The sequence below is a fragment of the Capsicum annuum genome, unplaced genomic scaffold, assembly GCF_002878395.1.
Source record: "Capsicum annuum cultivar UCD-10X-F1 unplaced genomic scaffold, UCD10Xv1.1 ctg1935, whole genome shotgun sequence".
Taxonomy (NCBI): Eukaryota; Viridiplantae; Streptophyta; class Magnoliopsida; order Solanales; family Solanaceae; genus Capsicum; species Capsicum annuum.
This window is the reverse complement of record NW_025825190.1, coordinates 215,743-230,282: the sequence shown is the minus strand read 5'-3', so window position 1 is coordinate 230,282 and position 14,540 is coordinate 215,743. Positions and strand designations below refer to the sequence as shown.

The window sequence follows — 14,540 nt, the reverse complement described above, 5'->3', positions numbered from 1 at the left end:
CCCAAGATTCTCATTCGTCAATTCCCAGTGAGCCACCGTGATAGTGGCACATCACGATGGCCCATAAAATTGGGCTCCCAGTTATATTTTTATTCCATCTTATTAAGGGTATATTGGGTAATTTTCACCCCCCTTGTCAGCTTAAACACGGGATGTTTCTCCCAAGTGACCTCATTATTCATATTTTCTTCAAAAATTCATAAGAACACTCTCTTGGGTTTCAAACTAAAAATTCAAATAACTCAAGATTCAATCATGGGTTTTTGAAACTGATTTAAGATTTGAGGTACTTAGGGTTTATCCTAAAACTACATGGGCTTGTTGAAAACACCCAATTATGATTTAAAAATCATCAAGCATGAATTTGTTAAAGGGATTTTGAGATCCATGATTTTATTATGCCTTATGCATGTTTAATTATATTGTTGTTTTGAACTTTAGGCCTTATCTCCTTAAATTGATTTACACATATAAGTATATGTATGAAACTTGAAATTAAAGATTTTTTTGAGAGCAAAAATAATGAAAATCCCTCTCTTGTGATAACCTTATGTTTATGATCTTATGGTGATTGATTAAAATGCATGATTTATGGCTTGAAAATAGTCTACTCAAACAACATAGTATTTTGAGCACGATTTAGAGATTTAAGAGAGGGTGTTTCTTGATGTAAATATATTTTGTTAAATGAGAAAGATTTGCATGAGATTAAGAGCTTTGACATAACCAACTTGCGTCATTGAAAGTTTGACAAAAAGAGTTGCATACATGTGTTTACATGACTTTTAAAGAAAGAGTTCTTTGAAATGATTTATTGATGTGGTGGTCCCGAATTTATGTTTTGAAAACAGAGATGGGAATATGCTAAAAATGGCTCAGAGATGTGACTTGTAAGTCAATGGTATGACGATACCATATAAATGTATGCCATAACAGAGTTAGAGTTTTCAGAGTATGTTTTCAGAGAATGCATGTCTTAAAGAGTTAAAAATGGGCATAAAGAGAGCTAGGTGGTTACCTGAAGAGGGCTAGAGTTCAAGTAACTCTTAGCCTAAAACCGTGATTTGCCGATCCGGATATATTATTTTTACGCTGGCAACGGCCGTATGGCGTAGCAGAGTCAGAGACTCCAACCATTGCGTCACACTTGGGTTGGAGGCTTCCCTCCGAGTCAATGGAGGATTCCATATAGCCCATGGAATTTTAGAGTTGTAGGGTATACCACCAGCGTAGAAGTAAAACAAAGAGTGTCACAGAGTTCAGATGATTTTACAGAGTCTTTCGAAAATGCCCATGAGATTTCTTACTAGATGATATGCATATGAACTATTTTAAATTGCTCTCATATATGTTTAATATAAATTATTATTTTGGATTTGCTCTGTGTACCAGTACAATTGTATTGACCCCCTACCTCCCAGGTTCAGAGGCTCAGTCTAGGGGTCCGGCTAATCACTAGAGTATCCAGGGAGAAATGATCCATGCAGTGGTGAGCCTTCTTTGTTCCAGAAGACCTAACATTTCAGATTATGTTATTCCTTTGTTTTGTTTTGGTCTATTGGGGGCCTTGTCCCAGTTTTTCAGACAATTATCTTTAGATCATGTAGTAGAGATTTCGCAGACTGTTCCAGAAGTTGTTTGGTTGATTTTGGATTTCATTCCGTATGGTTAAAATAAATCCAGAGTATGACCATGTTTCCGTATTAGATTATAATTCCATATTTTCTTTTATTATATAAATGTTGTGCATGATTACCAGATCAGATAGAGTAGGACGTCCGGGCCTTCATGGTTCGGGATGTCCGTCACGGCTAGGCCCTAGTTCGGGTCGTGACAACCTGATAATCGAGAGTGAGGTATATCTCTTTCTTTTTCTTTAACATTTCTCTTTTCAGCTACAAGAGCATTTCCTTCCCTTTCTTTGAAAAATTCACCATCCAATTGTTTGGCTAGCAACTCCTGTGACAACAATAAATTCCCAAATTCCTCTAAGGATGGATGCTGAGCCCACCCTTGAATTGCTATCACAAAGGAAATATATTCTGGCTTCAAACCACGAATAATATTTCTTCTTATTCGTGCTTCAAAGATAGCCTCATCTGAATTTAATAAAGAGATGTCGGAACATAAATTCTTAATCCTTAAGAAATACTCAGCAATAGAAAGATTACCTTGGTTGTCGTTAGCTAATTCATTCTCCAATATCTGTATCTGAGCTTCATTCTTCTTGTTTAATAACTGATCGAAGGTCCTCCATATTTCACGGGCTGATTTGCACCTTATAATATGATCGAATAAATTGTAGAAGATAGATCTCTTCAGAATGAACTCTGCCTTTACAATAATTTTCTTTCACTTCTTGTATGCACTAATATTCTCCGGTCCGTCATCCGGAGGACTTGCGTTACTCCTAACTCCCATTAACAACATCCCACGAATCCTCTCCCACAAGGTGTGACTCCATACATGTCTTCCATACCTTGTAATTGGACTGATTCAACAACTCCATTCCCAGTCTATTAACGCGGCTGCTTACATTCATTCGCACAAACCAGTTGAATCGACCACAAATCTGATTATGAAATAAACACAAGTCAATCTATGACTTTGGCTCTAATATCATGTCGAGAATAGCAGAAGAAAGGTGTTATTGGGAAGACCTTCTACTAGCTCAATATTGTTAACTAAGATCGAAAGATTCAACTAAAGAAGAGAAAGTCATGAAAGAAGAGGCTTTGTTATGGATGAAGACTTCTTGAATTAGATTGTTTTGGATTTATTTTTGGTTGGTTACAAATTTCTAATGCCATCCCTATTTATACCTGTGTAGGGATGTTCTAGAAAATCTTCTAGATAATTCTTCAAAAAAAATCTAATGATCTTTATCTTCTATTACAACTCTAGAGTATCTATTAGATCATTCTACAAGATACTTATTCAAGACACAACACTAGAACATTCTACAAGAACCTATGATATAAAATCACTAGACTATTCTAGAGACGTAACTAGAAATCTATGATTCCAAAAAATCTACTTTAATATTTTCACAGTATGATTACTGCTACTAAGTCCAATCGATGATTTAGAATGTGCTTCAAGTGGAAACCGGTGTATAGTTTGATTTTAGCATGGTCCAATTATACAACTCCCTATATTTCGAAAAAATATTTTAAGTGTTTGACTAACTATCTTATTTTTCAAAATTTCAGATGCCAAGGATAACAAGACGATGGCCTGATGGATTTGGCTATTCCTATGTTCACTTTTAAGCTTGATTTGCTAAAGTTTGCATTAATCTAGTTGAGCTTTATAAGCTTGATATTTCTTTTTAAGTTTGTATTTTGAACTTGGAATGTTTCATTACACAATTCGTTAAGAAACTAATCTATACATCTATAGCTCATCAACTGATCCATCACAAACAATATACTATTATGAACCGTAGGCTTTGCTGAAATCTTTTATTTACCAAAAAGAAAAGTGCCAATTCTATGGGGATTTTACCTCGGGGATTTTTTCCCTGTAGATAATACAAGTGAAAATTTAAAATTTATAAACTCTACCTTTATTTTGTATGCTGCGTTAATTTTTTTCTTTCCTCTTTATGAAATGGTTGTTGCAAGTAAATTGAAGTCTCTTTCAACTAAGAAAAATTAAAGCCATCTTATTTGACTGCTTCTCCAAAGTGGACATTATTGAAGAATTCAAATGAATGAAAGACTAACATATAGACGTTGATAGTTCAACAACAGGTTAAAAGTTTGGAAGTCAGTTGTTAAGTTCAACCTCCTTTCCATCAACATATCCAACATTAGAATCCAACTTTGCTTCGAAGAAGACAATCAAGTAACAAGATCCTATATATTAGATCCTATATACCCTTAAACATAAACAGAAAGACCTTTGCACTTTGTTATTCTATTGAAAAATTACGAATATACAGAAATTCGTCCATTCCATTATCAGATTGAAAGAATTTGCCTTCTTCTTTAAGCAAACGTTCCCAATTGCATCACATACACACGAGAAAATAAAGTAAGAGAGAAAGAGAGACATGGCTTATGCTGCTGTTACTTCCCTCATGAACACCATGCAGCAATCAATGCAAGTGACTGGATGTAATTTGCAATCGTTCTATAAAAAGCTTGAAACCGTGAGAGCAATTATGGAGACACCCTGCTATATAGCAGGCGATCTTGAGGCATTGACAAGCTTGGAAGATGAAATCACTCAGCTAGCATACACAACACAAGATATGGTTGACTCGGAGTCAAGAAGAGTTTTCACAGCAAAAAATGCAGCTACACAAACAACAGAGTTTTGGGACCATCATTCCCTCTTGAAACAAGCAATAAGAGACATTGATTCCATGAGGAACAAGTGGATGAAAATGCAGAACAGGTATGACAACATTCAAGATTGGAAAGCACAAAATTTGACCATCACCAGTACATCTCAACATACCTTAGAGCGTGAGAATATGATGGTTGGACGTGAAATTGAATTCGAGATGGTGCAGGATCAACTTGCTAGAGGGGCAAGTGAAGTAGAAGTTGTCTCCATTGTAGGGATGGGGGGCATTGGCAAGACAACTTTGGCTAACAAACTTTTCTGTGATCCATTCATTGTGTCTCGCTTTGACATTCGTGCAAAAGTTACTATTACGCAAGAGTATTGCACGAGAAATGTACTCCTAGACCTTCTATTTTCTATAAGTGGAAGTGGAAGGACTGGTGGATTGTGTGAGCAGCAAGATGATGGGCAACTAGCAGATCAACTACAAAAGCTTCTAAAAGGTAGGAGGTACTTGATAGTCATTGATGACATATGGGCTAAAGAAGCGTGGGATGATATAAAACTGTGTTTCCCAGACTGTAACTGTAGAAGCCGAATACTCATGACTACTCGGAATATGGAGGTGGCAGAGTATGCTAGCTCGGGTAAGCTTCCTTATCAATTGCTGTTCTTGAGTTCTGTTGAAAGCTGGAATTTATTGTACGAAAAGGTCTTTGTGAAGGAGTGTTTTTCCCCTGAATTTGAAAATATTGGGAAACAAATTGCATTAAATTGCAAGGGATTGCCTCTTACAATTGTTGTGATCTCTGGACTTCTCCAAAAAATTGGTAAATCATTGGATAAATGGAAAAGTGTTGCCGAGAATGTAAGTTCAGTGGTAAGCACGGATCTTGATGTCCAATGCATGAAAGTGTTGGCTTTGAGTTACCATCACTTGCCACAGCACCTACGAGCATGCTTTCTATATTTTGCAATCTTCCCGGTGGATAAATTGATTTTTGTGAATAAGCTTGTGAGATTATGGGCAGCAGAGGGTTTCTTGAAGGTAGACGAGATGAAAAACATGGAAGAAGTGGGGAAAGAATGTCTAAAAGACCTTACTGATAGAAATTTAATTTTCATCCACCGTGTAAGTCGTTTAGATGGAAAAATAAAAGCTTGTGGAATGCATGATATGATTCGTGAACTCTGCTTGAGAGAAGCTCGAAACACAAATTTTGTGAATGTTATAATGGACAATCAAAATCCAAGTGAACTAGCCAGACATTTTTCAACAAAGCTTCGAGGTCGGATCAGTATCCAATCAGAGCAATCCACTTTTGTTCCCGATCAGTTGTACGCAGTTCGTAATAGTAAGCCCTGCTCTCTTCTCCTTTTTATTCGAAAACCGTCAACCTCAAGAATAATGCAAGAGCTAGAGCATTTCAACTTACTGAGAGTAGTTGAACTTGCTTCACCAATGTTGGATGCTTTTCCCATTTGTATTGTTGGTTTATTTCACTTGCGATACCTAGCTTTGACTTTTTACTCTTCCATTAATCACCGGGATATTTACATTGCTCCATCAGTGGATAACCTTCAGTATTTGCAGACTTTTATACTTAAGTTTCAAAAAAATTTCTTCAAACGCCCGAAATTTTCTTTTGTATTACCATTGGAAATTTTCAAGATGTCAGCATTGAGGCACCTCTCCTTGGACAGGAGTAAGTTGAATCGTTATGCGTCTAGAGAGACAAGTTGGGATTTGGGAAATTTGCAGTGTTTGTCTGGGTGGAATCCTTTATATTGTACTTCATCTATCTTTAGACTATTTCCAAACTTAAAGAAGTTGAAGATATGTGATCACAAAGAATACTACATGGACGGTTATGATGTCGTGAAGGGCCTCCATGATCTTTGCTACTTAGATCAACTCGAAGAATTGAAATATAAGATGAGAAAATCGATCAAGGGAACAACTTTAGCTACAAATTATTTGTCGAGACATTCTCAGCTTCCTCCTCCAGGTGCTTTCCCGCAGAACCTTAAGAAGTTAGCTTTTACCAGCACTTCTTTGCCTTGGGAGGATTTGAGGATTGTTGGTAAGTTGCCCAAACTCGAGGCCCTTAAACTAGCATATGATGCTTGCGTAGGCAGAGAGTGGAAAGTAGTCGAAGAAGGGTTTCCTCAGTTGAAGTTCTTACTACTGCAACACTTAGGCTTAAATTACTGGAGAGCTAGTAGTGATCATTTTCCACGCCTTGAACGACTAGTCATTGACCGGTGTGGGTACTTGGATTCAATCCCGCACGATTTTGCAGAAATAACCACACTTCAGCTAATTGATATAAGCAACTGTGCAGAATCTGTTGGAAACTCTGCCAAGAAGATCCTTGAGGAAATTGAAGACAACTATGGAAGTACTGTTGAGGTCTGTATCAGCTAGTCCTTTCAATTAAGCCTTTCTGTTCACTTAATTTACTTGTACTTCAATCCCTTTCAATTTAACCATGCAAAGGGAGAGGTAAGGTCTACGTACATTTTACCCTCCAAGGCCCCCATATATGGGATTATATTGGATATGCTGTGGTTGTTGTTATGGTTGAATTTAAAAAATAGTATTCGTTTTGTTTTTGTCTCAACAATTCGATAATTGGAACTCATTGGTTCGACTAATCCAGATTCACTAAAAGGGGGAAGAATTCTATACCAGAGGTTTTCTCCATTCACATATAGTCAGTTTTTACATCCAAATGTGAATATTATATGGTTTTTAATCCACATCACCTTAACGTCTCGAGAGATTTTTCATTTCTAAGACGTTCCATTAATTTAGAGTTTTCACCAAAGATAGGTTTAAGCAGTACAGTTCTGAAGTATTACATTGGTTCTTCAAAGTTTTGTAGAATAGAATAAGAAACTTGAAGATCACCCAATGAAAAGTTGTGATTTCCTCAACTTACCAACATTTAGAAGACAAGAGGGAGGTTGCTCGGATGGTAGCAAAGTCTAAGCAAAAATCCATGGAAATTTGAATTGCTAAATTGCACACTAGAGCAGGTTCACACAATATTTACACAACATTGGAGCATTTAGAAATCTCCGACTGATGCTATATTATAGATCATATACAATTAAGTGACAAGCCATCTACACTTGTTGAAAGAAACGAAAAGGAACAAAACAACCACTCACACAGTTGACAAGTGAATCGACATTTCTTCCAGAGCACTGGCTAATATATGTGGAATGAACACCTTAAGGTCATCACCCGTTTTATCCTGTAGAGAAAGCCAATCATAAAAGATAAAATGAAATGTTCTAATTCCCACAACATGAAAGTATAACTAGCTTTACATTACTGGACGGATTTAAGTTATTTGCAACAATAAAATAAAGAATTTTTACACTATCGGTGCTTTAACTTTACCTGAAGGTACACAGTTATACACCAGTGTACAAAACCTAAACTCTTACTAGACATGCCTTCTCATGAAAGCATGCAAACTCTTTATTTCCACAAAAAGGAAAAAAACGAGAGAACAAAAGCAGCTGTAAGTAGAGTAGGTTAGAACTTGAAACGTGTTCTCTTTCAATTATCTAAGATGGTAAAGTTGAGCGTAAAGGGTTGGGGATATTGGATGGTTATACCAAAAAGAGAGTGCGAGATACGAGGCTCCGTAGCTTGTATTTATCCCTATTGAGGACTGCTAAATTGAAAACTAAACGATAGACTAAAGTTTCATCCCAAGTTTAAACAAACATAACTCAGTTTTGTTACATCACATTCCTATGTAACAAACTAAAAAGGTTATCTAAATATTGATCACCAATGATATTGCTTGATCACTTCATGTTTTATTTGCTTCATGGGTGTAAATACGCTTGACAAATGCAGTGAGGCTTTTGTGTTTGATGAGAGAAGGAACTTATGTTTTTAACTTAATATATATTTAAACAAAAAACTAATAAGAAAATAAAAAGTCATAAATCATTAGTTGTTGATTTAGCTTATGGGCAGAGATGTTGCTGCCTATTTTTGATGCAGAAAGTTAGCATTTATAAAAAAGGTGCTGCTAACAGGGTTCAATTCCACGACACTAAGAATAGATTATTCGGTCCTTTGCCACTAGCACTGTGACGCCCTTTGGTTTTATGGGTGCCAATTTCATTATTTGTCTCTAACTTATGTATATATACCTACATATACATAAAGTCTAGATGGAAGCTTGTGGGTTCCGTGATACAGACTTCAACAGAACTACATCCATAGTTGTCTTCAATTTCATGAAGGATCTTCTTTGCAGAGTTCCCAACAGATTCCGCACAGTTTCATATATCAATTAGCTGAAGTGTGGTTATTTCTGCAAAATCTTGCGGGATTGAAACCATGTACCAACACCAGTCAATGACTAGTCGTTCAAGGCGTGGAAAATGATCACTACTAGCTCTGCAGTAATTCAAGCCTAAGTCTTGCACTAGTAAGAACTTCAACTGAGAAACCCTTCTTCAGCTAAGAGCACCGAGGATTTTCACGACTTCTTGATTGTTTCCGTGGTAATCTTGGTAATAATCACATAATTGCAACTTCTTTAAGTTGGGACATACTCCAATAATACGTGAACAATTTGAAGGATACCACCCAGACAAACATTGCAAATTTCCCAAATCCCTTACCTTGCCTCTATTTCGCTGACTAGCCAAGTTATGCCTGTCCAATGAGAGGTGCCTCAATGATGACATCGTGAGAATTTCCAATGATAATATGAAAGAAAATCCTGGGCGTCGCAAATATTTTGGAAACTTAAGTATAAAAGTCTGCAAATACTGAAGGTTAGCTACTGACGAAGGTATGTATATATCCTTCTGATTGATAGAAGTGCTGAAAGTCAAAGCCAGGTATCGCAACTGAAATAGATCAACAATAAAATGGGGAAAATCATCCAATGTTGGCGAAGCAAGTTGTAGTACTCTCACTAACTTGAAATGCACAAACTCTTGCATTATTCTTGAGCTTGAGGGTTCTCGAATAAATAGAAGAGAACCCGACTTACTATCTGATTAGATTCTGATCTGACTCGGAAGATTGATTGAAAAATGTCTGGTTTGTTCACTTGGAGTTTGGTTGTCCATTATAACATTCACAAAATTTATGTTTTGAGCTTCTCTTAAGCAGAGTTCACGATCAAAACATGCATTCCACAAGCTTTTATTTTTCCATCAAAATTAACGTGGTCGATGAAAATTTTCTATCAATAAGGTCTTTTAGACATTCTTCTGCCACTTTTTCCATGCTTTTCATTTCGTCTACCTTCAGAAAACCCTCTGCTGCCCATAATTTCACAAGCTTACTCACAAAAATCAATTTATCCTCCAGGAAGATTGCAAAATATAGAAAGCATGCTCGTAGATGTTGTGTCAAGTGATGGTAACTCAAAGCCAACACTCTCATGCATTGGACTTCAAGATCTGTGCATACCACTGAACTTACATTCTCTGTAATACTTCTCCATTCATCCAATGCTTCACCAATTTTGGAAAGAAGTCCAGCAATAACAGCAATTGCTAGAGGTAATCCCCCGCATTTCAGAGCAATTTGTTTCCCAAGTTGTTCAAATGCAGGGGAAAAGCAATCTTTCACAAATACCTTTGCGTACTGTAAACACCAGCTTTCATCGGAATTCAAGAGGTGCATTTGATAAGGTGGCTTACCTGAACTAACATACTCAGCCACCTCCATATTCCGAGTAGTCATGAGTATTCGGCTTCCGTAGTTACAGTCTTTGAAACATAGTTTTATATCATCCCACACATCCTTAGCCCATATGTCATCAATGACAATCAAGTACCTCCTACCTTTTAGAAGCTTTTGCAATTGGTCTGGTAGTTGCCCATCATCTTGTTTCTCATGTGATCCATCAATCCTCACACTTTCACTGATAGAAGAAAGAAGGTCTAGTAGTACATTTCTCGCACAATACGCTTGTGTAACATTAACTTTTGCATGAATGTCAAAGCGAGACACAATGAATGGATCACAGAAAAATTTTGTTAGCCAAAGTTGTCTTGCCAATGCCTCCAATACCTACAATGGAGACGACTTCTAGTTCACTTGATCCTCCAGCAAGTTGATCCTGCATCATCTCGAATTCATTTTCACGTCCAACCATCATATTCTCAGGCTCTAAGGCATGTTGAGATGTACTGGCCAGAGTCAAATTTTGTGCTTTCCACTTGACTTTGATGTTGGCATATCTGTTCTCCATTTCCATCCACTTGTTCATCATGGAAGCAATATCTCCTATTGGTAGTTTTAAGAGTATACGACGATTCAGAAAATCTATTCTTTGTGTACTTGCCTCTTTAGCTGTGGAAACACTTCCCAACTCTGTGTCAACCATATCTTGTGTTTTGTATGCTAGCTGGGTGATTTCAACTTCCAAGCTTGTCAACGCCTCAAGATCGCCAATTATATTGGAGAATTTCTCCATAATAGCTCTAATGGAATCAAGCTTTTTATAGCATGATTGCAAATTACATCCAGTCACTTGCATTGACTGCTGGATGATGTTCATAAGAGAAGTAATAGCACCATAAGCCATGTGATGCAATTGGGAATGTCTGCTTAAAAAAGAGGCAGAATGACTTTCTGTATATTAGTAATTTCTCAATATAATAATAAAGTGCAAAAGTCTTTCTCTTTTTTCCCATCCGGCGTCCAATACCCATATTGGAGGCTGACTAAATTTAAATTCATGCCTGGAAGTAAGACCACTCCGTACCTCGCCGACTTGAACCTAGACCTCTGATAAAGGAGGAAGAACTTAGCACTCCACCACAACCCTTGCTGGTTAAGGTCTTTCTTTTATTTCTTGAGTTGTTAGGACTATAATATCAACTCAAAAATCATTAAATATTATAGACATCTTTTCTTTTCTTTTGTTAAATATTATTTTGTTAATACTATCAGTACATTATTAAGTAAACTAGTTTGACCATACGTATCTCGCACGTGTAACGTTTGATTATTTAAAATTAAATTATCATTTTTATTGTGGAGATTTTTAATGAAGTGTAAACAGTTCAAATCACTTTTAAAATATCTTTCACACTTTAATTTATCATCACTTTTGTGTTTGCCATGCATACCCCTTTCCGTTACTGTCAGAGGCTAAGAGAGATGCATCAATTTAAATTTTGAACCATACTTGTGGCACGATTATTTTTTTAAATTCTATATTTAAAATATTTTTTTGTTTTTAAAATCAAATCTTTATAAAATCATTGATTGCATTCTTATTATGTAAAACTTATAAAAATTTGGTACTTATTAAATTTTTCTTATTCTAACGCTTTTATATTTATTACTAAATTTTTCAAATCTACTTAGAATCAAATTTAGTTGATTTAGAATATTTAAATTAATAATAAAAGCATTAGTTGTCATTAATTATCATGACTTCTAATAAGGAAACGTTTTACCATAAATATATTTAATTAATTTTCAACTCTTAACTATTAAAAAAAAATAGTGAAATAAAATTAAATTATTTTGTCTATTTCAGAGATTTTTAATGAAGTGCAAAAAGTTCATATCACTTTTAAAATATCCTTCACACATTAATATATCATTGCTATTGCGTTTGTCATGCATACCCTTTTCCCTTGCTGCCAAGGACTAAGAAAGACACATCAATTTGAATCATATTTCTGGTACAATTATTTTTCTTTTTATTCTATATTTAAAATATTTTCTTGTTTTTAAATTTAAATCTTTACAAAATCATTGATTACATTCTTATTACGTAAAACTTATAAAAATTTGCTACTTATTAAATTTTTCTTATTCTAATGCTTTTATATTTATTTCTAGATTTTTCAAATTTTCTTAAAATCAAATGTAGTAACTCTTAAATTAATGAAAAATCATTAGTTGTAATTAATTATAATGATTTCTAATAAGAAAAGATTTTACCATAAATATATTCAATTAATTTTCATCTCTTGAATATTAGCAGAAAAATAGTGAAAAGACGATTTTGTCTAAAGCAAAAACTTTTAATGAAGGTCAAAAAGCTCAAACAATATTTCTAAGGTCCTTCACACTTTTAATATAGATATAGATTATAGATTATAACTTTTAATAGAGATATAGATTATAGATACAGATATAGATTATATATACATATATATATATATATATATGTATGTATGTATGTATGTATATATGTGATAGGTTCCTTTAATATTGAGTAAACATTTTAAAGTGAGATCATCTAAAGAGCAAGAGTTACTAAAATTGCCCTTGAACAGCTTTCCCAAGAGTTACAAGAACCCTAACTTTTGAGATGAAAAGAGAAAAGAGAAGTTTGTTGATATTTCTTAGTCCACAAATACTGCTTACAATTGAGAATGCAATTGTTGCTTTATACAGGAGAATTTTCAGAAGTTAGTTATAACTAACTTTCATCTGCTCCAACAACTTTAGCTAACTCCCTTTGTCATGTGCTAGTCATGTGACTATTTAATTCCTAATTACAATTGGTTAAATTGGAAAGAAAATTACAAAAATCACTAGAGTTGTAACAATCTGTATATATAATCTCTCTCACTCTCTCTCTCTGTCTATATATATACTAGTCTCAGTATACGCGCTACACACGTGTACTTTATTTCAATGAGTTCAATTTAATAAAATGACTTCGATGTCTATCTTTTGGCAAGAAGAAGTTTGTATTTATTTAACTAATAAATTTAGAAACCACTTTGAAGCAGCTATTAGTATTTGACTATGTTTTAAAAGTGTTTTTAAATGTATTTTTCTCAAAAATACTTTTAGAACAAAATTACATTTAGAAAAGTGATTTGAACTTTTTGTCCTTCATTAGAAAACACTTCTTTAGACAAAACTGTCTTTTCACTATTTTCTAAATGAAAAATAGTGAAAAGACTTCTATAATTATTTAGACAATTATAACTATTAGAAAATATTTTCAAAAAATATTACGAATCTTTCACTATTTTGTCCTTCATTAGAAAACACTCCGTTGGACAAAATTATCTTTTCACTATTTCAAAATATATTCCTAAAATAGGATAGAAAAAATACTCCTAAAATAGGACTCTATTAAGAAAATACTTCTATAAATATTGAGATGCACATTAAACTACCGAAGAAATCGGTTTACTCATTGAAAAAATATGATGCTCCTCCAACTTGATTCGGAACAACATATCTTGCATTTATATCTCTATTTTGAGAATTTTTTTGTATAAAGGTTAAGTTTAGGTGTATTATTTTGATATCTCTATTATTGTATTATTTTGTTATAGTTCACAGGTGGTACATGAGTGTCAAACAATGTTAAGAAAATTTTTGTGTAAAGATTAGATTTAATTATATTGTTTTGATGTCTCTATCACCGTATTGTTTTGTTGCAGTTTACAAGTGGTAGATGAATGTCGATCAACTTTGATAAATTTTTTTGATAAGGTTAGTTTTAATTAAATATATCTCTAAAAGATGTTGAATTTAATTATTGTATTTATCTTTATTATTTAAACAAATATCTTATTTAGTGCAACGTTTGAACTCAATAAAGTGAATTACACGCACGAGGCGCGTACACCTAAACTAGTACATATATATATATATATATATATATATATATATATATAATCTATCTAATATATTAAAAGTGTGAAGGACCTTAATAATGTTGTTTGAACTTTTTGTCCTTCATTTGAAGACTTTGCAATAGACAAAATCATATTTTAACATTTTTTGTTCAATTAATAAATATATAAAAAGATATTATTAAGAACAAAAAATTCGGGTGAAAAAAAAATTCTATTAAAAACAGAATTCCTAACAAGTCGGCTAAAGGTTTTTTTTAAACCAAAAATAGAATTGCCAAGTATATGAGTACTTGGTTCAAGGTTTTCAACCAAAAATAGAATTCTTAAGTATATGCGTAAAGTTTTTATGTACGAGGTCGGCTCCTAAGTTAGTTATAAAACACGTTGTATTTTTATTTTAAGATTTCAGAGTCAATTTAAGTTTTAGGATTTAAAAGTCAATTTAATTTTGTCATGAAAAAATCATTAGTTATCATTAATTAAAATGATTTCTAATAAGAAAAGATTTTATCATAAATATATTTAATTAATTTTTATCTCTTAAATATTAGAAAAAGAAATAGCAAAAAGACAATTTTATCTAAAGTAAAAAACTTTTAATAAATGGCAAAAAGTTTAAAAAA

General features: G+C 33.8%; 1 protein-coding gene and 1 pseudogene across 1 annotated transcript; one reads left to right on the top strand and one right to left on the bottom strand.

The window, feature by feature from the left end:
* Positions 1–3,752: 3,752 nt before the first annotated feature.
* On the top strand, positions 3,753–6,908 carry LOC124890521 (putative late blight resistance protein homolog R1B-16). The gene has a single exon (XM_047402347.1). It carries the CDS (start codon positions 4,058–4,060, stop codon positions 6,722–6,724), a length of 2,667 nt encoding a protein of 888 aa, XP_047258303.1. The 5' UTR covers positions 3,753–4,057; the 3' UTR covers positions 6,725–6,908.
* Positions 6,909–7,051: 143 nt separating this feature from the next.
* On the bottom strand, positions 7,052–11,268 carry LOC124890522 (annotated as a pseudogene).
* Between the last annotated feature and the right edge of the window lie 3,272 nt (positions 11,269–14,540).